Source organism: Oncorhynchus mykiss, chromosome 17 (genome assembly GCF_013265735.2).
Source record: "Oncorhynchus mykiss isolate Arlee chromosome 17, USDA_OmykA_1.1, whole genome shotgun sequence".
NCBI lineage: Eukaryota > Metazoa > Chordata > Actinopteri > Salmoniformes > Salmonidae > Oncorhynchus > Oncorhynchus mykiss.
This window is the reverse complement of record NC_048581.1, coordinates 3,683,576-3,711,394: the sequence shown is the minus strand read 5'-3', so window position 1 is coordinate 3,711,394 and position 27,819 is coordinate 3,683,576. Positions and strand designations below refer to the sequence as shown.

The window sequence follows — 27,819 nt, the reverse complement described above, 5'->3', positions numbered from 1 at the left end:
TGTGAAATAGTAAACACGCGGCAACTTCTCAGAGAGTGTTGAATTGTCAAAGAGTCAAACAAGGGTGTCCGCTGTCCACATATCGATTCGTTACGTTTCGTTCTAAATGCCAGCTATTGACATCAGATCAAATAACAACTGTAGTGGCTTCCTTACATATTGACCACAGCCACTGCCCAAACCTGAAGCACGCTTGTTTCGGACGCGTACAGTCCACATTCTAAGTTCCCAACCGGCAAAAAAAACATCCAATGACATCCAGGGATATGGTGCAACAAAAAAAGGTTTATTCTTCTTATATCCAACAAATAAATGATTCTCCAATCAACTTAAAAGCATAGATTTACTTGATGTGAAAAATACATAAAAACGGCCTGTTCATATGTCTGTATGGTGAAAAGACTATACCGCACCCGCGTCTAGCTAGGACTCCCCTCACCCCGAAGTCCCAACTTCCTGCCTTTATCCTATCACTAACACACTTACCACAGTACAATGAATGGGCGAGAGGGGAGGGGGAGGAGCCAAACACTAAGTTACAATAATAAAGGAACATATCTCAATCAGACAAATGTAAATCATAAAAGGTACCTAATACTAATACACCATATACACTCATATTTCATATACAGTGCCTTGCGAAAGTATTCGGCCCCCTTGAACTTTGCGACCTTTTGCCACATTTCAGGCTTCAAACATAAAGATATAAAACTGTATTTTTTTGTGAAGAATCAACAACAAGTGGGACACAATCATGAAGTGGAACGACATTTATTGGATATTTCAAACTTTTTTAACAAATCAAAAACTGAAAAATTGGGCGTGCAAAATCAAATTATGTTTGAAGCCTGAAATGTGGCAAAAGGTCGCAAAGTTCAAGGGGGCCGAATACTTTCGCAAGGCACTGTATAAAAGGTACCTAATACTAATACACCATATACATTAATATTTCATATATTTACACACACATACATGGAGCTCTTGGATGTTCTGTTTTTTATACCAACATGTCCAAATCGGCTCTAACATCATAAATCATGACATCATAACAACAACAATAGAGGCTTAAAAAACAAAAAGGTGTCCGATGACTCAAGTTTTATATTAAGTCCTCAAGCTGTCTCACTGTCTCATTGAAGATAACTTTTCTGGACTCCTAATTATGACAAGTCTACAATATTACGTATTGGACCTTTACAAAAAACAGCTTTTACATGATCCTGTAGTTTACCTGTAAAATGGGCTGATGGTGAAGTAGACATACTTGGTATTCATTTCACAAAATATATATATATATAAATGGTTTGAGTCCTCGATTTGGCTTGTTGGGAGATCTGTCGACATCCCTTTGGGCGCTTGACCCTGGTTGCTCCTGTGGGTCACTCTGGACGGGAGTCTGCTAGATGACTGAATGTAATGTAAATGTTGAACGGCTTCACTGCAGGTAGATTGTATGTTGTAATACTCCACAAGAAAATTATAAATAATTGCTATTGGTTCCGCAATGCAGACAGCCTTTACGGCTGACACCGCAAGTTTGTGTCCTGGATTCCTGTTAAGTAGCAATTAGCTGCTAGCCATCATGAAAATGGAGCAGACAAATGCTAGCAGTGTTTTATCCACAGCTGGGCACAAATGTTTTTTATTGTTCATCTTTAGTTTTTTTTATATCCTCTTCTGTTTCTTGTGTAGTAAATATTTCAGTTTTTGTTTTCATAGTTTTTTCCTGTGAAGCCCATTGTGTTCCACTCCATGTCTGACATGTGCTGAATAAATATAGCTTGGTTAGATGTGATGTGAATTTAGGTCATGTGATCGGGAAAATATAGTTCCACAACGGGAACGGTTCTCTAACTGCGTGTGATTCTTTCCACACTCGGACCAACTGTGTGGTTTTTCCCCTGTGTGTGTAATTGTGTGTTTTCTTCCCCCGTGTGTTTCCTTTTATGTGATTTTAGGTCATGTGATCGTGAATATCTCTTTCCGCACAAGGCGCAATGGTAAAGCTTCTTCCCCGCGTGTGTCTTCTCATGCTCCCTCATGTTATCTAACGACCTAAAGAATTTTCCACAATGGGAACAGGGGTAAGGCTTCTCCCCAGAGTGTATTTTCTTATGTTTGTTCAGGTTCCCTAAATGCAAAAAACACTTTCCACACTGGGAACAACTGTGTGGTTTTTCCCCTGTGTGTGTCCGCTCATGTGATCTCAGGTCATGTGATCGTAAGAAACTATTTCCACACTGAGAGCAATGGTAAGATTTCTCCCCGGTGTGCGTCATCTCATGCTTTCTTAAGTCTGATGATGTTGAAAATCTCTTTCCACAATTGGAGCAGTGGTAAGGCTTTTCTCCTGTGTGTTTCTTCTCGTGATCTTTCAGGTTCCCTAACTTGGTAAAATCCTTACCACACAGGGAGCAATGGTAAGGTTTCTCCCCTGTGTGTGTCCTCTCATGCGTTTTCAGGTTACCTGACAACCTAAAATTCTTTCCACAATGGGAACAGGGGTAAGGCTTCTCTCCAGAGTGTATTCTCTTATGTTTGTTCAGGTTCCCTAAATGGGAAAAAAGCTTTCCACACTGTGAGCAATTGTGTGGTTTTTCCCCTGTGTGTGTCCTCTCATGTGATTTTAGGTCATGTGATCGTGAGAATCTATTTCCACACTGGGAGCATTGGAAGGGCTTTTCTCCTGTGTGTTTCCTTTCATGCTCTTTTAGCTTCCATAACCACTTAAAACTCATATTACACTGGGAGCAGTGGTGTTGCATCGCTGGATTGGGCGTCTCAGTGTCTGGTTCCCCTGAAGGACTCTTTCTGCTGTCAGATGGAGAGTCTGGTCTCTCTCCTGCCAAAGACAAAAGGAGTATTTAGTTAAACAGAGTATTTAGTTAAACAGACAGACCTGACTGACCATTATAAAACTGTTTTCCTATGAGGTTTAATCCAGACTAGATCCCTCATTATGAAACACAAAATGTGGATCCTGGATGCTGATTGGTTGATAGCTGTTAGTTATTCACATTAATTCCAATTAATGGCTGTTAACAGTTCCATTTGAATTATTCCTACACATCCACTGTTCCACAGCCCTGCCAGGAAATTCATAAAACTAATCTCCACTGTTCCACAGCCCTGCCAGGAAATTCATAAAACTAATCTCCACTGTCCCACAGCCCTGCCAGGAAATTCATAAAACTAATCTCCACTGTTCCACAGCCCTGCCAGGAAATTCATAAACTAATCTCCACTGTCCCACAGCCCTGCCAGGAAATTCATAAAACTAATCTCCACTGTCCCACAGCCCTGCCAGGAAATTCATAAAACTAATCTCCACTGTCCCACAGCCCTGCCAGGAAATTCATAAAACTAATCTCCACTGTTCCACAGCCCTGCCAGGAAATTCATAAAACTAATCTCCACTGCTCCACAGCCCAGCCAGGAAATTCATAAAACTAATCTCCACTGTTCCACAGCCCTGCCAGGAAATTCATAAAACTAATCTCCAATGTTCCACAGCCCTCCCAGGAAATTCATAAACTAATCTCCACTGTCCCACGGCCCTGCCAGGAAATTCATAAACTAATCTCCACTGTCCCACAGCCCTGCCAGGAAATTCATAAACTAATCTCCACTGTCCCACAGCCCTGCCAGGAAATTCATAAAACTAATCTCCAATGTTCCACAGCCCTCCCAGGAAATTCATAAACTAATCTCCACTGTCCCACAGCCCTCCCAGGAAATGCATAAACTAATCTCCATTGTCCCACAGCCCATCCAGGCAATTCATAAACTAATCTCCACTTAATGGCTAATTGTTGGTTTGCTACTAGAATGGTACATAAGAGGTTAAGATGGGGCTATAATGGTACATACAGGGTTCAGATGGGACTAGAATGGTACATAAGGGGATAAGATGGGGCTGGACTGGTACATAAGGGGTTAAGATATTTTATGACCGACCATAAAACAGCCACCTTCCCGCTCTCCCCCCTCTACGAGAGAGACCCACTATAACCTGATCCTTCAGATCGCCACAGGAGAGTCATGACATTCCCCCTCTACGAGAGAGACCCACTGTAACCTGATCCTTCAGATCGCCACAGGAGAGTCATGACATTCCATCTCTACGAGAGAGACCCACTGTAACCTGATCCTTCAGATCATCACAGGAGAGTCATGACATTCCCCCTCTACGAGAGAGACCCACTGTAACCTGATCCTTCAGATCGCCACAGGAGAGTCATGACATTCCCCCTCTACGAGAGAGACCCACTGTAACCTGATCCTTCAGATCGCCACAGGAGAGTCATGACATTCCCCCTCTACGAGAGAGACCCACTGTAACCTGATCCTTCAGATCGCCACAGGAGAGTCATGACATTCCCCCTCTACGAGAGAGACCCACTGTAACCTGATCCTTCAGATCGCCACAGGAGAGTCATGACATTCCCCCTCTACGAGAGAGACCCACTGTAACCTGATCCTTCAGATCATCACAGGAGAGTCATGACATTCCCCCTCTACGAGAGAGACCCACTGTAACCTGATCCTTCAGATCGCCACAGGAGAGTCATGACATTCCCCCTCTACGAGAGAGACCCACTGTAACCTGATCCTTCAGATCGCCACAGGAGAGTCATGACATTCCCCCTCTACGAGAGAGACCCACTGTAACCTGATCCTTCAGATCATCACAGGAGAGTCATGACATTCCCCCTCTACGAGAGAGACCCACTGTAACCTGATCCTTCAAATCATCACAGGAGAGTCATGACATTCCCCCTCTACGAGAGAGACTCACTGTATCCTGATCCTTCAGATCGCCACAGGAGAGTCATGACATTCCCCCTCTACGAGAGAGACCCACTGTAACCTGATCCTTCAGATCATCACAGGAGAGTCATGACATTCCCCCTCTACGAGAGAGACCCACTGTAACCTGATCCTTCAGATCATCACAGGAGAGTCATGACATTCCCCCTCTACGAGAGAGACCCACTGTAACCTGATCCTTCAGATCGCCACAGGAGAGTCATGACATTCCCCCTCTACGAGAGAGACCCACTGTAACCTGATCCTTCAGATCATCACAGGAGAGTCATGACATTCCCCCTCTACGAGAGAGACCCACTGTAACCTGATCCTTCAGATCATCACAGGAGAGTCATGACATTCCCCCTCTACGAGAGAGACCCACTGTAACCTGATCCTTCAGATCGCCACAGGAGAGTCATGACATTCCCCCTCTCCTTCAGATCATCACAGGAGAGTCATGACATTCCCCCTCTACGAGAGAGACCCACTGTAACCTGATCCTTCAGATCATCACAGGAGAGTCATGACATTCCCCCTCTACGAGAGAGACCCACTGTAACCTGATCCTTCAGATCGCCACAGGAGAGTCATGACATTCCCCCTCTACGAGAGAGACCCACTGTAACCTGATCCTTCAGATCATCACAGGAGAGTCATGACATTCCCCCTCTCCTTCAGATCATCACAGGAGAGTCATGACATCCCCCCTCTACGAGAGAGACCCACTGTAACCTGATCCTTCAGATCGCCACAGGAGAGTCATGACATTCCCCCTCTACGAGAGAGACCCACTGTAACCTGATCCTTCAGATCATCACAGGAGAGTTATGACAGTAGTGGAAAACGGCCCAAAATGCCTTATACTCTAGCCACACACCGACACACCCACCAACTGGAGCAAACCAAAACGTACCTCATAGTCAGTTCAAGAACATACAAGAAAATGTTGGTAATAGTGTTATTCAGTACAAACTCAATCAAATTGAACACACCCCTGTTTCAATACCCTGAAACCCCTTCAATTTACAGACAAGCTCTCCCCTGATTGGTCGCCACACTCCTCCATCAATGAAGGTCTACAGTAGGTTCAACAGTACTCTAGCACCAGTACTCTAGTAAGTTAGCACCATGGTGTAGCCGGAGGACAGCTGGCTTCCGTCCTCCTCTTAGTACACTGGCTTCAATATAAAACCTAGGAGGCTCATGGTTTTCACCCCCTTTCATAGACTTACACAGTAATTATGACAACTTCCGGAGGACGTCCTCCAACATATCAGAGCTCTTGCAGCATTAACTGACATGTTGTTGACCCAATCAAAGGATGAGAGAATGAATTTAGTACTGAAAGCATAAGCTACAGGTAGCTAACACTGCGGTGCATAAAATATGGTGAGTAGTTGACTCAAAGAGAGAAAGACACAATAGTTGAACATTTTTTAACAAATAATTTATTCAAAAATTAAGGAGAAGCGAAAACGAGCTATATTTCATAGTATGTTTTTTTACTTTCACTTAATAGCGAATGCAGCTAGCTAGTTTAGCCTACTAGTTTAGCCTACTCAGACACCCGGCTCAAACAGAGAGGGATGCTAAGTTAACTAGCTGGCTATCCAACAGAGAGGGATACTAAGTTAGCTAGCTGGCTATCCAACAGAGAGGGATGCTAAGTTAGCTAGCTGGCTATCCAACAGAGAGAGATGCTAAGTTAGCTAGCTGGCTATCCAACAGAGAGGGATGCTAAGTTAGCTAGCTGGCTATCCAACAGAGAGGGATGCTAAGTTAGCTAGCTGGCTATCCAACAGAGAGGGATGCTAAGTTAGCTAGCTGGCTATCCAACAGAGAGGGATGCTAAGTTAGCTAGCTGGCTATCCAACAGAGAGGGATGCTAAGTTAGCTAGCTGGCTATCCAACACTGGAACTCTTCCAAGTCAAGGAAGCTATTGGTTTAACTAATTTATTGCACTATGAAGCTACTGCATGATTGTAGCAGGTTTACTAATGTGTTAGTTTTGTTGACTACGACGTTACTTTAGCTATTATGGTGACAATGATATAGGCTGTGTGTAGCGGTTATGATGTGGTTTGGCTTGGAAAGGTTTTTTCCTCCTGGTCACATACAGCTGATGTGTTGTGCACTGAAGTCCACAAATGAAGGGAAAAGGTGGGAAGAGGAGAGCGCGTAGATGGGAGTAAGAATTATACCATGAGAAAAGGGGTCATGCTGTTTGTATGTGGCTGCTATGAAAGTGAACTGTGTGTGCGGGTGATTCAGGGGTGAGTTTATCCCAATGATTCTGTTGAAAAACGTTACGAAACGGGGATAAACATACCTGGATTTCAAATTTCAAATTTCAAAACTCAGAAGAGCTAATTTCTGTAAGTACATCGATGTACATAATCAATGTCCACTAGTTGCATTAATCAAATGTGTTTTAACAATCAGCACCTGTGTTCTCTCTCTAACATGGTGGAATAATACTGATGGGAACATTGATCAGCACCTGTGTTCTCTCTCTAACATGGTGGAATAATACTGACGGGAACATTGATCAGCACCTGTGTTCTCTCTCTAACATGGTGGAATAATACTGACGGGAACATTGATCAGCACCTGTGTTCTCTCTCTAACATGGTGGAATAATACTGATGGGAACATTGATCAGCACCTGTGTTCTCTCTCTAACATGGTGGAATAATACTGACGGGAACATTGATCAGCACCTGTGTTCTCTCTCTAACATGGTGGAATAATACTGACGGGAACATTGATCAGCACCTGTGTTCTCTCTCTAACATGGTGGAATAATACTGATGGGAACATTGATCAGCACCTGTGTTCTCTCTCTAACACGGTGGCATAATACTGATGGGAACATTGATCAGCACCTGTGTTCTCTCTCTAACACGGTGGAATAATACTGATGGGAACATTGATCAGCACCTGTGTTCTCTCTCTAACATGGTGGAATAATACTGATGGGAACATTGATCAGCACCTGTGTTCTCTCTCTAACATGGTGGAATAATACTGATGGGAACATTGATCAGCACCTGTGTTCTCTCTCTAACATGGTGGAATAATACTGACGGGAACATTCAAGAGGTTGTGAATGTTTTCCATGTTAACAACGTCATCAGAACATCACCACATTTTCATACATCTTTAGCTTGGAGACTAGAACACAAATTAACTACATGAAACCAAAACAACTACGTTTCTTGAGGTTTTAAGGTCAGAATCAAGAAATACACACAATATGCAATTCATAATTTACATTTTAAAATATCTAAATCATGGCATTAATAACATCTAAGGGTTCTAACATGTGTCCAATCTATCAAAGTGTAGAATAAAAACAACAAAAAAATTTTTTTCAAATTGTATTCTGATTTTAGACATAAACTAAAACTGGCGTATTGTTGATTAAGATTTCATGTAAACAATATGGTTTAATGTGGCATAAAACAACAGTCAAACATCAGTCAGAACACAGTGACTCATCAGAACACAGTGACTCATCAGAACACAGTGACTCATCAGAACACAGTGACTCATCAGAACACAGTGACTCGTCAGAACACAGTGACTCATCAGAACACAGTGACTCATCAGAACACAGTGACTCATCAGAACACAGTGACTCATCAGAACACAGCGACTCATCAGAACACAGTGACTCATCAGAACACAGTGACTCATCAGAACACAGTGACTCGTCAGAACACAGCGACTCGTCAGAACACAGTGACTCATCAGAACACAGCCTGTCTATTCTATCATGTGATTTCAGGTCCTCTGGGAAGATGTCTTTCCACAATTCGGTTCCCTAACTAAAACTCTTTCCAAACTGTGAGCTTTTCCTCCCCTGTGTGTTCCTTTTCAGGCTCCCTAACTGGGTAAGACTCTTTCCACACTGGGAACAACTGGGTGATTTCTCCCATGTGTCCTCTCATGATCTTATAGTTTCCCTAAATTGGTAAAACCATGGTAAGATGTGTGTGTCCTCTCATGCTCCTTAAGGTTATTTAACAACCTGAAATTCATTAGGCAATGGGAACATGAGTAAGGCTTCACTCCAGAGTGTATTCTCTTCTTATGTTTGTTCAGGCTCCCTAAATGGGTAAAATCATTTCCGCATAGGGAACAATGGTAAGGTTTCTCCCCGGTGTGTGTCCTCTCATGTGATTTTTGGTCCTGTGATCTAGAAAATCTCTTTCCACAATGGGTACAGGGGTAAGGCTTTTCTCCTGTGTGTACTCTATTATGTTTGTTCAGGCTCCCTAACTGCGTAAAACACTTTTCACAGTGAGAGCAGTGGTGAAGTTTCTCCCCTGTGTGTGTCCTCTCATGTGAATTTAGTTCCTGTGATCGTGAAAATCTCTTTCCACACTGGGAACATTGGTAAGTCTTTTCTTCAGTGTGTTTCCTTTCATGCTCTTTTCGGTAAGCTAATTGGGTAAAACTCTTTTCACACAGGGAGCAATGGTAAGGTTTCTCTCCTGTGTGTGTCCTCTCGTGCTCCTTCAGCTTATCTAACAACCTAAATGTCTTTCCACAATGGGAACAGCGGTAAGGCTTTTCTCCTGTGTGTATTCGATTGTGTTTGTTCAGGCTCCATAACTGGGTAAAACACTTTCCACACTGGGAGCAGAGAAAAGGCTTTTCTCCTGTGTGTGTCCTCTGATGTATTTTCAGGTTCTGTGATCGTGGAAATCTCTTTCCACACTGGGAGCAGTGGAAAGGCTTGTCTCCTGTGTGTGCCCTCTCATGCTCTTTTAGGTTCCATGACAACTTGAAACTCTTATTACACTGGGAGCAGTTGAGTCGTCTCACTGGTTTGGGAGTCTCTGGGTCTGGTTCCTCTGAAGGACTCTTACTGCTGTCAGAGTGACAGACTGGTCTCTCTCCTGCCAAAGACAGAGTATTTGGTTAAATATAGACCTGAATGAAACCTCCACATGATAAAACTGTCTTTCTATGAGGTTTAATCTAGACTAGATCCTTCATTATAAAACAGTACACTTGGATCCTGTATGCCGATTGGTTAATAGCCACTAGTTATTCACAATACTACTCGGGGAATGGCTCTTAACAGTTCCATTTGAATCATTCCTACACATCCACTGTCCCACAGCCCTGCCAGGAAATTCATAAACTAATCTCCACTGTTCCACAGCCTAGCCAGGCAATACATCAACTAATCTCCACTGGAAAAAAGAAACTCAACATTATTACCCCTAGTCCAGCATTTAGTTTGTAACAGAAGGGACTTGTTCTGAACCTTGCTATCTGACCTCTGACCTCTGCATTTTGTATTCGTACAGACAATATGTATAGAACATATTCTGGTGATTTATTATTCAATAGAAATGTATGGAAAATATGTATTTATTCCTATGTAATCTCCCTTTACCTGCTATAATGAAAAGATAGTGGCTAATTGTTGGTTTGTTACTAGAACGGTACATAAGGGGCTAAAATGGGGCTAGAATGGTACATATAAGGGGTTAAGATGGGGCTAGAATGGTACATAAGGGGTTTAGATGGGGCTAGAATGGTACATAAGGGGTTAAAATGGGGCTAGAAAGGTACATAAGGGGTTAAAATGGGGCTAGAAAGGTACATAAGGGGTTAAAATGGGGCTAGAAAGGTACATAAGGGGTTTAGATGGGGCTAGAATGTTTGTTTCCAGCATTTACTTGCTATAGTGACAGCTAGTGGTTAATTGTTGGGTTGTTACTAGAATGGTAAATAATGGGTTAACAGCCATTACCTGGGTAGTATTGTGAATAACTAATGGCTAGGAGTGGTTCTACAGGTGGCGACCACAGACCACTTCTCAGTTCCAATGCTTCCTGGCTGATGTTTTGGTCACTTTTGAATGCTGGCGGTGCTTTCACTCTAGTGGTAGCATGAGACGGAGTCTACAACCCACACAAGTGGCTCAGGTAGTGCAGCTCATCCAGGATGGCACATCAATGCGAGCTGTGGCAAGAAGGTTTGCTGTGTCTGTCAGCGTAGTGTCCAGAGCATGGAGGCGCTACCAGGAGACAGGCCAGTACATCAGGAGACGTGGAGGAGACCGTAGGAGGGCAACAAGGAGGGCAACAACCCAGACCGCTACCTTCGCCTTTGTGCAAGGAGGAGCACTGCCGGAGCCCTGCAAAATGACCTCCAGCAGGCCACAAATGTGCATGTGTCTGCTCAAACGGTCAGAAACAGACTCCATGAGGGTGGTATGAGGGCCCGACGTCCACAGGTGGGGGTTGTGCTTACAGCCCAACACCGTGCAGGACGTTTGGCATTTGCCAGAGAACACCAAGATTGGCAAATTCGCCACTGGCGCCCTGTGCTCTTCACAGATGAAAGCAGGTTCACACTGAGCACGTGACAGACGTGACGGAGTCTGGAGATGCCGTGGAGAACGTTCTGCTGCCTGCAACATCCTCCAGCATGACCGGTTTGGCGGTGGGTCAGTCATGGTGTGGGGTGGCATTTCTTTGGGGGGCCGCACAGCCCTCCATGTGCTCGCCAGAGGTAGCCTGACTGCCATTAGGTACCGAGATGAGATCCTCAGACCACTTGTGAGACCATATGCTGGTGCGGTTGGCCCTGGGTTCCTCCTAATGCAAGACAATGCTAGACCTCATGTGGCTGGAGTGTCAGCAGTTCCTGCAAGGGGAAGGCATTGATGCTATGGACTGGCCCACCCATTCCCCAGACCTGAATCCAATTGAGCACATCTGGGACATCATGTCCATCCACCCATCCATCTCCATCCACCAACGCCACATTGCACCACAGACTGTCCAGGAGTTGGCGGATGCTTTAGTCCAGGTCTGGGAGGAGATCCCTCAGGAGACCATCCGCCACCTCATCAGGAGCATGCCCAGGAGTTGTAGGGAGGTCATAGAGGCACGTGGAGGCCACACACACACTACTGAGCCTCATTTTGACTTGTTTTAAGGACATTACATCAAAGTTGGATCAGCCTGTAGTGTGGTTTTCCACTTTAATTTTGAGTGTGACTCCAAATCCAGATCTCCATGGGTTGATAAATTTGATTTCCAGTGATAATTTTTGTGTGATTATGTTGTCAGCACATTCAACTATGTAAAGAAAAAAGTATTTAATAAGAATATTTCATTCATTCAGATCTAGGATGTGTTATTTTAGTGTTCCCTTTATTTTTTTGAGCAGTGTATATAAATTCCTGTAGAAGTTGGAACTAAAGTTAGAGACTAATTTGGGATTGTCTGTGATGAGACCATTAATATTTAATTGTTGAAATGTATTATTTTTAAGAGTGGTCTTTTTCTAACCTGAAAAAAAAACAAGATGAATTTTGTTCATCCTCCTCCAGCCACTTCTTCCTAGATCTGACAAAGGCTCCCTCTGCTTTCAGTTTATACATATCATCCAACTTGTGTTGTAGCTCAAACAGAACAGATGTGTCCTCTGAGAGACTTTCAACAGGCTTTTGAACGAGACAGGTGATCTTTGTAATGATACTTTCTTCTTCAACTCTCCTTGTCTTGGCAAGAATATTCCCATATATTCTTAAATATTTTCCAACCTCATATTTAAAAGGCTGCTAGGACATGAACACAGTAGCACAGACCAGGATGGGTTGTCAACATGACCAGGATGGGTTGTCAACATGACCAGGATGGGTTGATAACATGACCAGGATGGGTTGATAACATGACCAGGATGGGTTGATAACATGACCAGGATGGGTTGTTAATATGACCAGGATGGGTTGTTAATATGACCAGGATGGGTTGTTAATATGACCAGGATGGGTTGATAACATGACCAGGATGGGTTGTCAATATGACCAGGATGGGTTGTTAACATGACCAGGATGGGTTGTCAACATGACCAGGATGGGTTGTCAACATGACCAGGATGGGTTGTCGACATGACCAGGATGGGTTGTCAACATGACCAGGATGGGTTGTCAACATGACCAGGATGGGTTGTCAACATGACCTGGATGGGTTGTCAACATGACCAGGATGGGTTAACAACATGACCAGGATGGGTTGTTACCATGACCAGGATGGGTTGTTAACATGACCATGATGGGTTGATAACATGACCAGGAAGGGTTGTTAACAGGACAAGGATGGGTTGTTAATATGAACAGGATGGTTTGATAACATGACAAGGATGGGTTGATAACATGACCAGGATGGGTTGATAACATGACCAGGATGGGTTGATAACATGACCAGGATGGGTTGTTAACATGACCAGGATGGGTTGATAACATGACCAGGATGGGTTGTTAACATGACCAGGATGGGGTGTTAACATGACCAGGATGGGTTGTTAACATGACCAGGATGGGTTGTTAGCATGACGAGGATGGGTTGTTAACATGACCAGGACGGGTTGTTAACATGACCAGGATGGGTTGTTAACATGACCAGGATGGGTTGTTAACATGACCAGGATGGGTTGTTAACATGACCAGGATGGGTTGTTAACATGACCAGGATGGGTTGTTAACATGACCAGGATGGGTTTTTAATATGACCAGGATGGGTTGTTAACATGACCAGGCAAGGTTGTTAACAAGACCAAGATGGGTAAATAACATGACCAGGATGGGTTGTTAACATGACCAGGATGGGTTGTTAACATGACCAGGATGGGTTGTTAACATGACCAGGATGGGTTGTTAACATGACCAGGGTGGGTTGATAACATGACCAGGATGGGTTAACAAGACCAAGATGGGTAAATAACATGACCAGGATGGGTTGTTAACATGACCAGGATGGGTTGTTAATATGACCAGGATGGGTTGTTAACATGACCAGGGTGGGTTGATAACATGACCAGGATGGGTTGATAACATGACCAGGATGGGTTTTTAACATGACCAGGATGGGTTGATAACATGACCAGGATGGGTTTTTAACATGACCAGGATGGGTTGATAACATGACCAGGATGTGTTGATAACATGACCAGGATGTGTTGTTAACATGACCAGGATGTGTTGTTAACATGACCAGGATGGGTTGTTAACGTGACCAGGATGGGTTGTTAACATGACCAGGATGTGTTAACATGACCAGGATGTGTTGTTAACATGACCAGGATGTGTTGTTAACATGACCAGGATGTGTTGTTAATATGACCACGATGGGTTGTTAACATGACCAGGATGGGTTGTTAACATGACCAGGATGGGTTGTTAATATGACCAGGATGGGTTGTTAACATGACCAGGATGGGTTGTTAACATGACCAGGATGGGTTGTTAACATGACCAGGATGGGTTGTTAACATGACCAGGATGGGTTGTTAACATGACCAGGATGGGTTGATAACATGACCAGGATGGGTTGTTAACATGACCAGGATGGGTTGTTAACATGACCAGGATGGGTTGTTAACATGACCAGGCAAGGTTGTTAACAAGACCAAGATGGGTAAATAACATGACCAGGATGGGTTGTTAACATGACCAGGATGGGTTGTTAAAATGACCAGGATGGGTTGTCAACATGACCAGGATGGGTTGTCAACATGACCAGGGTGGGTTGATAACATGACAAGGATGGGTTGATAACATGACCAGGATGGGTTGATAACATGACCAGAATGGGTTGTTAACATGACCAGGATGGGTTGTTAATATGACCAGGATGGGTTGTTAACATGACCAGGATGGGTTGTTAACATGACCAGTATATAGATGACACACACAGTATGGTGCCTTCTGGACAATGAAAGAGAGTTGATATGGAAACCAATAGAACAGGAGAGAAATGCTGGTTAATGACATCAGGAAGTCTTAATAAAATAAGTTATGATTTTTATAGTGGAGATCAATGATACACACCACCACCACCCAGTATATAGATGATACACACCACCACCACCCAGTATATAGATGATACACCACCACCACCACCCAGTATATAGATGATACACCACCACCACCACCCAGTATATAGATGATACACACCACGACCACCCAGTATATAGATGCTACACACCCTCACCACCCAGGATATAGATGCTACACACCACGACCACCCAGTATATAGATGCTACACACCACCACCACCACCCAGTATATAGATGATACACCACCACCCAGTATATAGATGATACACCACCACCACCACCCAGTATATAGATGATACACCACCACCACCACCACCCAGTATATAGATGCTACACACCACCACCACCACCCAGTATATAGATGATACACACCAAGACCACCCAGTATATAGATGATACACACCACCACCACCACCACCCAGTATATAGATGATACACACCACCACCCACTATAGATACACACCACCACCACCACCCAGTATATAGATGCTACACACCACCACCACCACCCAGTATATAGATGATACACACCACCACCACCCAGTATATAGATGATACACATCACCACCACAACCCAGTATATAGATGATACACATCACCACCACCACCCAGTATATAGATGATACACATCACCACCACCACCCAGTATATAGATGATACACACCACCACCACCCAGTATATAGATGATACACACCACTACCACCACCACCCAGAATATAGATGATACACACCACTACCACCACCACCCAGAATATAGATGATACACACCACCACCACACAGTATATAGATGCTACACATCACCACCACCACCCAGAATATAGATGATACACACCACCACCACCACCCAGAATATAGATGATACACATCACCACCCAGTATATAGATGATACACCACCACCATCCAGTATATAGATGATACACCACCACCACCCAGTATATAAATGATACACCACCACCCAGTATATAGATGATACACACCACCACCACCCAGTATATACATGCTACACACCACCACCACGCAGTATATAGATGCTACACACCACCACCACCACCACCCAGTATATAGATGATACACACCACCACCCAGTATATAGATGCTACACACCACCACCACCACCCAGTATATAGATGCTACACACCACAACCACCACCACCCAGTATATAGATGCTACACACCACCACCACCACCCAGTATATAGATGTAACACACCACCACCACCACCCAGTATATAGATGTAACACACCACCACCACCACCCAGTATATAGATGATACACATCACCACCACCACCCAGTATATAGATGATACACCACCACCACCCAGTATATAGATGATACACCACCACCACCCAGTATATAAATGATACACCACCACCACCACCCAGTATATAGATGATACACCACCACCACCACCCAGTATATAGATGATACACACCACGACCACCCAGTATATAGATGCTACACACCCTCACCACCCAGGATATAGATGCTACACACCACGACCACCCAGTATATAGATGCTACACACCACCACCACCACCACCCAGTATATAGATGATACACCACCACCCAGTATATAGATGATACACCACCACCACCACCCAGTATATAGATGATACACCACCACCACCACCACCACCCAGTATATAGATGCTACACACCACCACCACCACCCAGTATATAGATGATACACACCAAGACCACCCAGTATATAGATGATACACACCACCACCACCACCACCCAGTATATAGATGATACACACCACCACCCACTATAGATACACACCACCACCACCACCACCCAGTATATAGATGCTACACACCACCACCACCACCCAGTATATAGATGATACACACCACCACCACCCAGTATATAGATGATACACATCACCACCACAACCCAGTATATAGATGATACACATCACCACCACCACCCAGTATATAGATGATACACATCACCACCACCACCCAGTATATAGATGATACACACCACCACCACCCAGTATATAGATGATACACACCACTACCACCACCACCCAGAATATAGATGATACACACCACCACCACACAGTATATAGATGCTACACATCACCACCACCACCCAGAATATAGATGATACACACCACCACCACCACCCAGAATATAGATGATACACATCACCACCCAGTATATAGATGATACACCACCACCATCCAGTATATAGATGATACACCACCACCACCCAGTATATAAATGATACACCACCACCCAGTATATAGATGATACACACCACCACCACCCAGTATATACATGCTACACACCACCACCACGCAGTATATAGATGCTACACACCACCACCACCACCACCCAGTATATAGATGATACACACCACCACCCAGTATATAGATGCTACACACCACCACCACCACCACCACCACCACCCAGTATATAGATGCTACACACCACAACCACCACCACCCAGTATATAGATGCTACACACCACAACCACCACCACCCAGTATATAGATGCTACACACCACCACCACCACCCAGTATATAGATGTAACACACCACCACCACCACCCAGTATATAGATGTAACACACCACCACCACCACCCAGTATATAGATGCTACACACCACCACCACCACCCAGTATATAGATGATACACACCACCTCTACCACCCAGAATATAGATGATACACATCACCACCACCACCCAGTATATAGATGATACACATCACCACCACCACCCAGTATATAGATGATACACCACCACCACCCAGTATATAGATGATACACCACCACCACCCAGTATATAAATGATACACCACCACCACCACCCAGTATATAGATGCTACACCACCACCACCACCCAGTATATAGATGATACACACCACGACCACCCAGTATATAGATGCTACACCACCACCACCCAGTATATATATGCTACACACCACCACCACCCAGTATATAGATGATACACCACCACCACCCAGTATATAGATGCTACACCACCACCACCACCCAGTATATAGATGCTACACACCACCACCACCCAGTATATAGATGCTACACACCACCACCAACCAGTATATAGATGCTACACACCACCACCCGGTATATAGATGATACACACCACCACCACCACCCAGTAAATAGATGCTACACACCACCACCACCCAGTATATAGATGATACACACCACCACCACCACCCAGTATATAGATGCTACACACCACCACCACCCAGTATATAGATGCTACACACCACCACCACCCAGTATATAGATGCTACACACCACCGCCACCCAGTATATAGATGCTACACACCACCACCACCCAGTATATAGATAATACACACCACCACCACCCAGTATATAGATGCTACACACAACCACCACCACCACCACCCAGTATATAGATGATACACACCACCACCACCACCCAGTATATAGATGATACACACCACCACCACCCAGTATATAGATAATACACACCACCACCACCCAGTATATAGATGCTACACACAACCACCACCACCCAGTATATAGATGATACACACCACCACCACCCAGTATATAGATGCTACACACAACCACCACCACCCAGTATATAGATGATACACACCACCACCACCCAGTATATAGATGACACACACCACCACCACCACCCAGTATATAGATGATACACACCACCACCACCCAGTATATAGATGCTACACCACCACCACCACCCAGTATATAGATGCTACACACCACCACCACCCAGTATATAGATGCTACACACCACCACCCAGTATATAGATGATACACCACCACCACCACCACCCAGTATATGGATGCTACACACCACCACCACCACCCAGTATATAGATGATACACACCACCACCACCCAGTATATAGATGCTACACACCACCACCAAGTATATGGATGCTACACCACCACCACCCAGTATATAGATGATACACACCACCACCACCCAGTATATAGATGATACACACCACCACCACCACCCAGTATATAGATGATACACACCACCACCACCCAGTATATAGATGCTACACACCACCACCAAGTATATAGATGATACACACCACCACCACCCAGTATATAGATGATACACACCACCACCACCCAGTATATAGATGCTACACACAACCACCACCACCACCACCCAGTATATAGATGATACACACCACCACCACCACCACCACCACCACCCAGTATATAGATGCTACACCACCACCACCACCCAGTATATAGATGCTACACACCACCACCCAGTATATAGATGCTACACACCACCACCACCCAGTATATGGATGCTACACACCACCACCACCACCACCACCACCCAGTATATAGATGCTACACCACCACCACCACCACCCAGTATATAGATGCTACACCACCACCACCACCACCCAGTATATAGATGATACACACCACCACCACCACCACCCAGTATATAGATGATACACACCACCACCACCACCCAGTATATAGATGATACACACCACCACCACCCAGTATATAGATGATACACACCACCACCACCCAGTATATAGATGCTACACACCACCACCACCACCCAGTATATAGATGCTACACACCACCACCACCACCACCCAGTATATGGATGCTACACACCACCACCACCCAGTATATAGATGCTACACACCACCACCACCACCACCCAGTATATAGATGCTACACACCACCACCACCACCCAGTATATAGATGCTACACACCACCACCACCACCCAGTATATAGATGCTACACACCACCACCACCACCCAGTATATAGATGCTACACACCACCACCACCCAGTATATAGATGCTACACACCACCACCACCCAGTATATAGATGCTACACACCACCACCACCACCCAGTATATAGATGCTACACACCACCACCACCCAGTATATGGATGCTACACACCATCACCACCCAGTATATAGATGCTACACACCACCACCACCACCACCACCCAGTATATGGATGCTACACACCACCACCACCACCCAGTATATAGATGCTACACACCACCACCACCACCCAGTATATAGATGCTACACACCACCACCACCACCCAGTATATAGATGCTACACACCACCACCACCACCCAGTATATAGATGCTACACACCACCACCACCCAGTATATAGATGCTACACACCACCACCACCACCCAGTATATAGATGCTACACACCACCACCACCACCACCCAGTATATAGATGATACACACCACCACCACCCAGTATATAGATGATACACACCACCACCACCCAGTATATAGATGATACACACCACCACCACCACCCAGTATATAGATGATACACACCACAACCACCCAGTATATAGATGCTACACACCACCACCCAGTATATAGATGCTACACACCACCACCACCACCCAGTATATAGATGCAACACACCACCACCCAGTATATAGATGCTACACACCACCACCAAGTATATGGATGCTACACCACCACCACCCAGTATATAGATGATACACACCACCACCACCACCACCCAGTATATAGATGCTACACACCACCACCCAGTATATAGATGCTACACACCACCACCACCCAGTATATAGATGCTACACACCACCACCACCACCCAGTATATAGATGATACACACCACCACCACCCAGTATATAGATGCTACACACCACCACCACCACCCAGTATATAGATGCTACACCACCACCACCCAGAATATAGATGATACACACCACCACCACCACCCAGTATATAGATGATACACACCACCACCACCCAGTATATAGATGATACACCACCACCACCCAGTATATAGATGATACACACCACCACCACCCAGTATATAGATGATACACACCACCACCGCCACCCAGTATATAGATGATACACACCACCACCACCCAGTATATAGATGCTACACACCACCACCACCCAGTATATAGATGCTACACACCACCACCACCCAGTATATAGATGCTACACACCACCACCACCACCCAGTATATAGATGCTACACACCACCACCACCACCCAGTATATAGATGCTACACACCACCACCACCACCACCCAGTATATAGATGATACACACCACCACCACCACCACCCAGTATATAGATGATACACACCACCACCACCCAGTATATAGATGATACACACCACCACCACCACCCAGTATATAGATGATACACACCACCACCACCACCACCCAGTATATAGATGCTACACACCACCACCACCACCCAGTATATAGATGCTACACCACCACCACCACCACCCAGTATATAGATGATACACACCACCACCACCACCACCCAGTATATAGATGCTACACACCACCACCACCACCACCCAGTATATAGATGCTACACCACCACCACCACCCAGTATATAGATGCTACACACCACCACCACCACCCAGTATATAGATGATACACACCACCACCACCACCCAGTATATAGATGATACACACCACCACCACCACCACCACCCAGTATATAGATGATACACACCACCACCACCCAGTATATAGATGCTACACACCACCACCCAGTATATAGATGCTACACACCACCACCACCACCCAGTATATAGATGCTACACACCACCACCCAGTATATAGATGCTACACACCACCACCCAGTATATAGATGCTACACACCACCACCCAGTATATAGATGCTACACACCACCACCACCACCCAGTATATAGATGCTACACACCACCACCACCACCCAGTATATAGATGCTACACACCACCACCCAGTATATAGATGCTACACACCACCACCACCACCCAGTATATAGATGCTACACACCACCACCACCACCCAGTATATAGATGCTACACACCACCACCACCCAGTATATAGATGATACACACCACCACCACCACCACCCAGTATATGGATGCTACACACCACCACCACCACCCAGTATATAGATGATACACACCACCACCACCACCCAGTATATAGATGATACACCACCACCACCACCACCCAGTATATGGATGCTACACACAACCACCACCCAGTATATAGATGATACACACCACCACCACCCAGTATATAGATGCTACACACCACCACCAAGTATATGGATGCTACACCACCACCACCCAGTATATAGATGATACACACCACCACCACCCAGTATATAGATGATACACACCACCACCACCACCCAGTATATAGATGATACACACCACCACCACCCAGTATATAGATGATACACACCACCACCACCCAGTATATAGATGCTACACACCACCACCACCACCACCCAGTATATAGATGATACACACCACCACCACCCAGTATATAGATGATACACACCACCACCACCCAGTATATAGATGCTACACACAACCACCACCACCACCACCCAGTATATAGATGATACACACCACCACCACCACCACCCAGTATATAGATGCTACACCACCACCACCACCCAGTATATAGATGCTACACACCACCACCCAGTATATAGATGCTACACACCACCACCACCACCCAGTATATAGATGCTACACACCACCACCACCACCACCACCACCCAGTATATGGATGATACACACCACCACCAACCAGTATATAGATGATACACACCACCACCACCACCACCCAGTATATGGATGCTACACACCACCACCACCCAGTATATAGATGCTACACACCACCACCACCACCACCCAGTATATGGATGCTACACACCACCACCACCACCCAGTATATAGATGCTACACACCACCACCACCACCCAGTATATAGATGCTACACACCACCACCACCACCCAGTATATAGATGCTACACACCACCACCACCCAGTATATAGATGCTACACACCACCACCACCACCACCCAGTATATAGATGCTACACACCACCACCCAGTATATAGATGCTACACACCACCACCACCACCACCCAGTATATACATGCTACACACCACCACCACCACCACCCAGTATATGGATGCTACACACCACCACCACCCAGTATATAGATGCTACACACCACCACCACCACCACCCAGTATATAGATGCTACACACCACCACCACCACCACCCAGTATATGGATGCTACACACCACCACCACCACCCAGTATATAGATGCTACACACCACCACCACCACCACCCAGTATATAGATGCTACACACCACCACCACCACCCAGTATATAGATGCTACACACCACCACCACCACCCAGTATATAGATGCTACACACCACCACCACCCAGTATATAGATGCTACACACCACCACCACCACCACCCAGTATATAGATGCTACACACCACCACCACCACCACCCAGTATATAGATGATACACACCACCACCACCCAGTATATAGATGATACACACCACCACCACCCAGTATATAGATGATACACACCACCACCACCACCCAGTATATAGATGATACACACCACCACCACCACCCAGTATATAGATGATACACACCACCACCACCCAGTATATAGATGCTACACACCACCACCCAGTATATAGATGCTACACACCACCACCACCACCCAGTATATAGATGCTACACACCACCACCCAGTATATAGATGCTACACACCACCACCAAGTATATGGATGCTACACCACCACCACCCAGTATATAGATGATACACACCACAACCACCCAGTATATAGATGCTACACACCACCACCCAGTATATAGATGCTACACACCACCACCACCACCCAGTATATAGATGCTACACACCACCACCCAGTATATAGATGCTACACACCACCACCAAGTATATGGATGCTACACCACCACCACCCAGTATATAGATGATACACACCACCACCACCACCACCCAGTATATAGATGCTACACATCACCACCCAGTATATAGATGCTACACACCACCACCACCCAGTATATAGATGCTACACACCACCACCACCACCCAGTATATAGATGATACACACCACCACCACCCAGTATATAGATGCTACACACCACCACCACCACCCAGTATCTAGATGCTACACCACCACCACCCAGAATATAGATGATACACACCACCACCACCACCACCCAGTATATAGATGATACACACCACCACCACCCAGTATATAGATGATACACCACCACCACCCAGTATATAGATGATACACACCACCACCGCCACCCAGTATATAGATGATACACACCACCACCACCCAGTATATAGATGATACACACCACCACCACCACCCAGTATATAGATGATACACACCACCACCACCACCCAGTATATAGATGATACACACCACCACCATCCAGTATATAGATGCTACACACCACCACCACCACCACCCAGTATATAGATGATACACACCACCACCATCCAGTATATAGATGCTACACACCACCACCACCACCCAGTATATAGATGATACACACCACCACCACCCAGTATATAGATGCTACACACCACCACCACCACCCAGTATATAGATGCTACACCACCACCACCACCACCCAGTATATAGATGATACACACCACCACCACCACCACCCAGTATATAGATGATACACACCACCACCACCACCACCACCACCCAGTATATAGATGATACACACCACCACCACCCAGTATATAGATGCTACACACCACCACCCAGTATATAGATGATACACCACCACCACCACCACCCAGTATATAGATGCTACACCACCACCACCACCACCCAGTATATAGATGATACACACCACCACCACCACCACCCAGTATATAGATGATACACACCACCACCACCACCACCACCACCCAGTATATAGATGATACACACCACCACCACCACCCAGTATATAGATGCTACACACCACCACCCAGTATATAGATGATACACCACCACCCAGTATATAGATGATACACACCACCACCACCACCACCCAGTATATAGATGCTACACATCACCACCACCACCCAGTATATAGATGCTACACACCACCACCACCACCCAGTATATAGATGCTACACACCACCACCACCACCCAGTATATAGATGCTACACACCACCACCCAGTATATAGATGATACACACCACCACCACCACCACCCAGTATATAGATGCTACACACCACCACCCAGTATATAGATGCTACACACCACCACCACCCAGTATATAGATGCTACACACCACCACCACCACCCAGTATATAGATGATACACACCACCACCACCCAGTATATAGATGCTACACACCACCACCACCACCCAGTATCTAGATGCTACACCACCACCACCCAGAATATAGATGATACACACCACCACCACCACCACCCAGTATATAGATGATACACACCACCACCACCCAGTATATAGATGATACACACCACCACCACCCAGTATATAGATGATACACACCACCACCGCCACCCAGTATATAGATGATACACACCACCACCACCCAGTATATAGATGATACACACCACCACCACCACCCAGTATATAGATGATACACACCACCACCATCCAGTATATAGATGCTACACACCACCACCACCACCACCCAGTATATAGATGATACACACCACCACCATCCAGTATATAGATGCTACACACCACCACCACCACCCAGTATATAGATGATACACACCACCACCACCACCACCCAGTATATAGATGCTACACACCACCACCACCACCCAGTATATAGATGCTACACCACCACCACCCAGTATATAGATGATACACACCACCACCACCCAGTATATAGATGATACACACCACCACCACCACCACCACCACCACCCAGTATATAGATGATACACACCACCACCACCACCACCACCCAGTATATAGATGCTACACACCACCACCACCACCCAGTATATAGATGATACACCACCACCACCACCACCCAGTATATAGATGCTACACCACCACCACCACCACCCAGTATATAGATGATACACCACCACCACCACCACCCAGTATATAGATGATACACACCACCACCACCACCACCCAGTATATAGATGCTACACACCACCACCACCACCCAGTATATAGATGCTACACCACCACCACCACCACCCAGTATATAGATGCTACACCACCACCACCACCACCCAGTATATAGATGCTACACACCACCACCACCACCACCCAGTATATAGATGCTACACACCACCACCACCACCACCCAGTATATAGATGCTACACACCACCACCACCACCCAGTATATAGATGCTACACACCACCACCACCACCCAGTATATAGATGCTACACCACCACCACCACCCAGTATATAGATGCTACACACCACCACCACCACCCAGTATATAGATGATACACACCACCACCACCACCCAGTATATAGATGATACACACCACCACCACCACCCAGTATATAGATGATACACACCACCACCACCACCCAGTATATAGATGATACACACCACCACCACCCAGTATATAGATGCTACACACCACCACCACCACCCAGTATATAGATGCTACACACCACCACCACCACCACCCAGTATATAGATGCTACACACCACCACCACCACCACCCAGTATATAGATGCTACACACCACCACCCAGTATATAGATGCTACACACCACCACCACCACCCAGTATATAGATGCTACACACCACCACCACCACCCAGTATATGGATGCTACACCACCACCACCACCACCACCCAGTATATAGATGATACACACCACCACCACCACCCAGTATATAGATGATACACACCACCACCACCCAGTATATAGATGCTACACACCACCACCACCACCCAGTATATAGATGCTACACACCACCACCACCACCCAGTATATAGATGATACACACCACCACCACCCAGTATATAGATGCTACACACCACCACCACCACCCAGTATATAGATGCTACACACCACCACCCAGTATATAGATGCTACACACCACCACCCAGTATATAGATGCTACACACCACCACCCAGTATATAGATGCTACACACCACCACCCAGTATATAGATGCTACACACCACCACCACCACCCAGTATATAGATGCTACACACCACCACCACCACCCAGTATATAGATGCTACACCACCACCACCCAGTATATAGATGCTACACCACCACCACCCAGTATATGGATGCTACACAATCTGGGTTAGAGTTTGGCTGGGGTAGGCCGTAATTGTAAATAAGAATTTGTCCTTAGCTGACTTGCCTAGTTAAATAAAGATTAAAATAACATAGAAAATAACAACTTTATAACATGTAACCATTTTACGAAATAAATAAAGCAGTCAAACCCATGTTATTGTGAATAATAACAGACTCTTTAGAGACGTTTCCCGGGAACTCAGCTTCACGTCATGTTTAAGAACAGCCTAGTGGTTAGAGCGTTGGAACTAGTAACCGAAAGGTTGCAAGTTTGAATCCCCGAGCTCACAAGGTAAAAATCTGTCATTCTGCCCCTGAACAAGGCAGTTCACCCACTGTTCCTAGACCAGTTCACCCACTGTAGGCCGTCATTGAAAATAGTTAAATAAAGGTCCAATATATATTTCATTTTAAACCAGATCAGTCTGCCTTACCTTACAACTAAACAACCAAGGACCTAATAATACTACCATTGATAATAACTATAATAAATACAAAATAATAACTTTACTCTTTTTATTTTTCCTTTATTTAACTAGGCAAGTCAGTTAAGAACAAATTCTTATTTTCAATGACGGCCTAGGAACAGTGGGTTAACTGCCTGTTCAGGGGCAGAATGACAGATTTGTACCATGTCAGCTCGGGGATTTGTACCATGTCAGCTCGGGGATTTGTACCATGTCAGCTCGGGGATTTGAACCATGTCAGCTCGGGGATTTGAACAATGTCAGCTCGGGGATTTGAACCATGTCAGCTCGGGGATTTGAACCATGTCAGCTCGGGGATTTGAACCATGTCAGCTCGGGGATTTGAACCATGTCAGCTCGGGGATTTGAACCATGTCAGCTCGGGGATTTGAACCATGTCAGCTCGGGGATTTGAACCATGTCAGCTCGGGGATTTGAACCATGTCAGCTCGGGGGTTTGAACCTGCAATTAAGACAGTACTTACCGTCGTTAATCAGATCTCCTGTCATCTCTTCTTCTTCTTTCTCCTCTTCCT

The 27,819-nt window shown here is 45.5% G+C and overlaps 1 protein-coding gene across 1 annotated transcript; it reads right to left on the bottom strand.

The window, feature by feature from the left end:
* Positions 1-265: 265 nt before the first annotated feature.
* Positions 266-27,818, bottom strand: LOC110487326 (zinc finger protein 239-like). Its single transcript, XM_036948654.1, has 3 exons — positions 27,769-27,818; positions 920-2,842; positions 266-591 (listed from the first exon to the last, which is right to left on the bottom strand). The coding sequence occupies exons 1-2, from the start codon at positions 27,791-27,793 to the stop codon at positions 1,851-1,853; spliced, it is 1,017 nt and encodes a 338-aa protein (XP_036804549.1). The 5' UTR covers positions 27,794-27,818; the 3' UTR covers positions 266-591; positions 920-1,850.
* Position 27,819: the final 1 nt, after the last annotated feature.

Coding starts and splice junctions, on each gene's coding strand:
- LOC110487326 (XM_036948654.1), bottom strand. CDS start 27,793: ATGACAGGAGATCTGATTAACGACG. Junction 2,843..27,768: donor AGGAGATCTGATTAACGACG/GTAAGTACTGTC, acceptor TGTCTTTGGCAG/GAGAGAGACCAGACTCTCCA.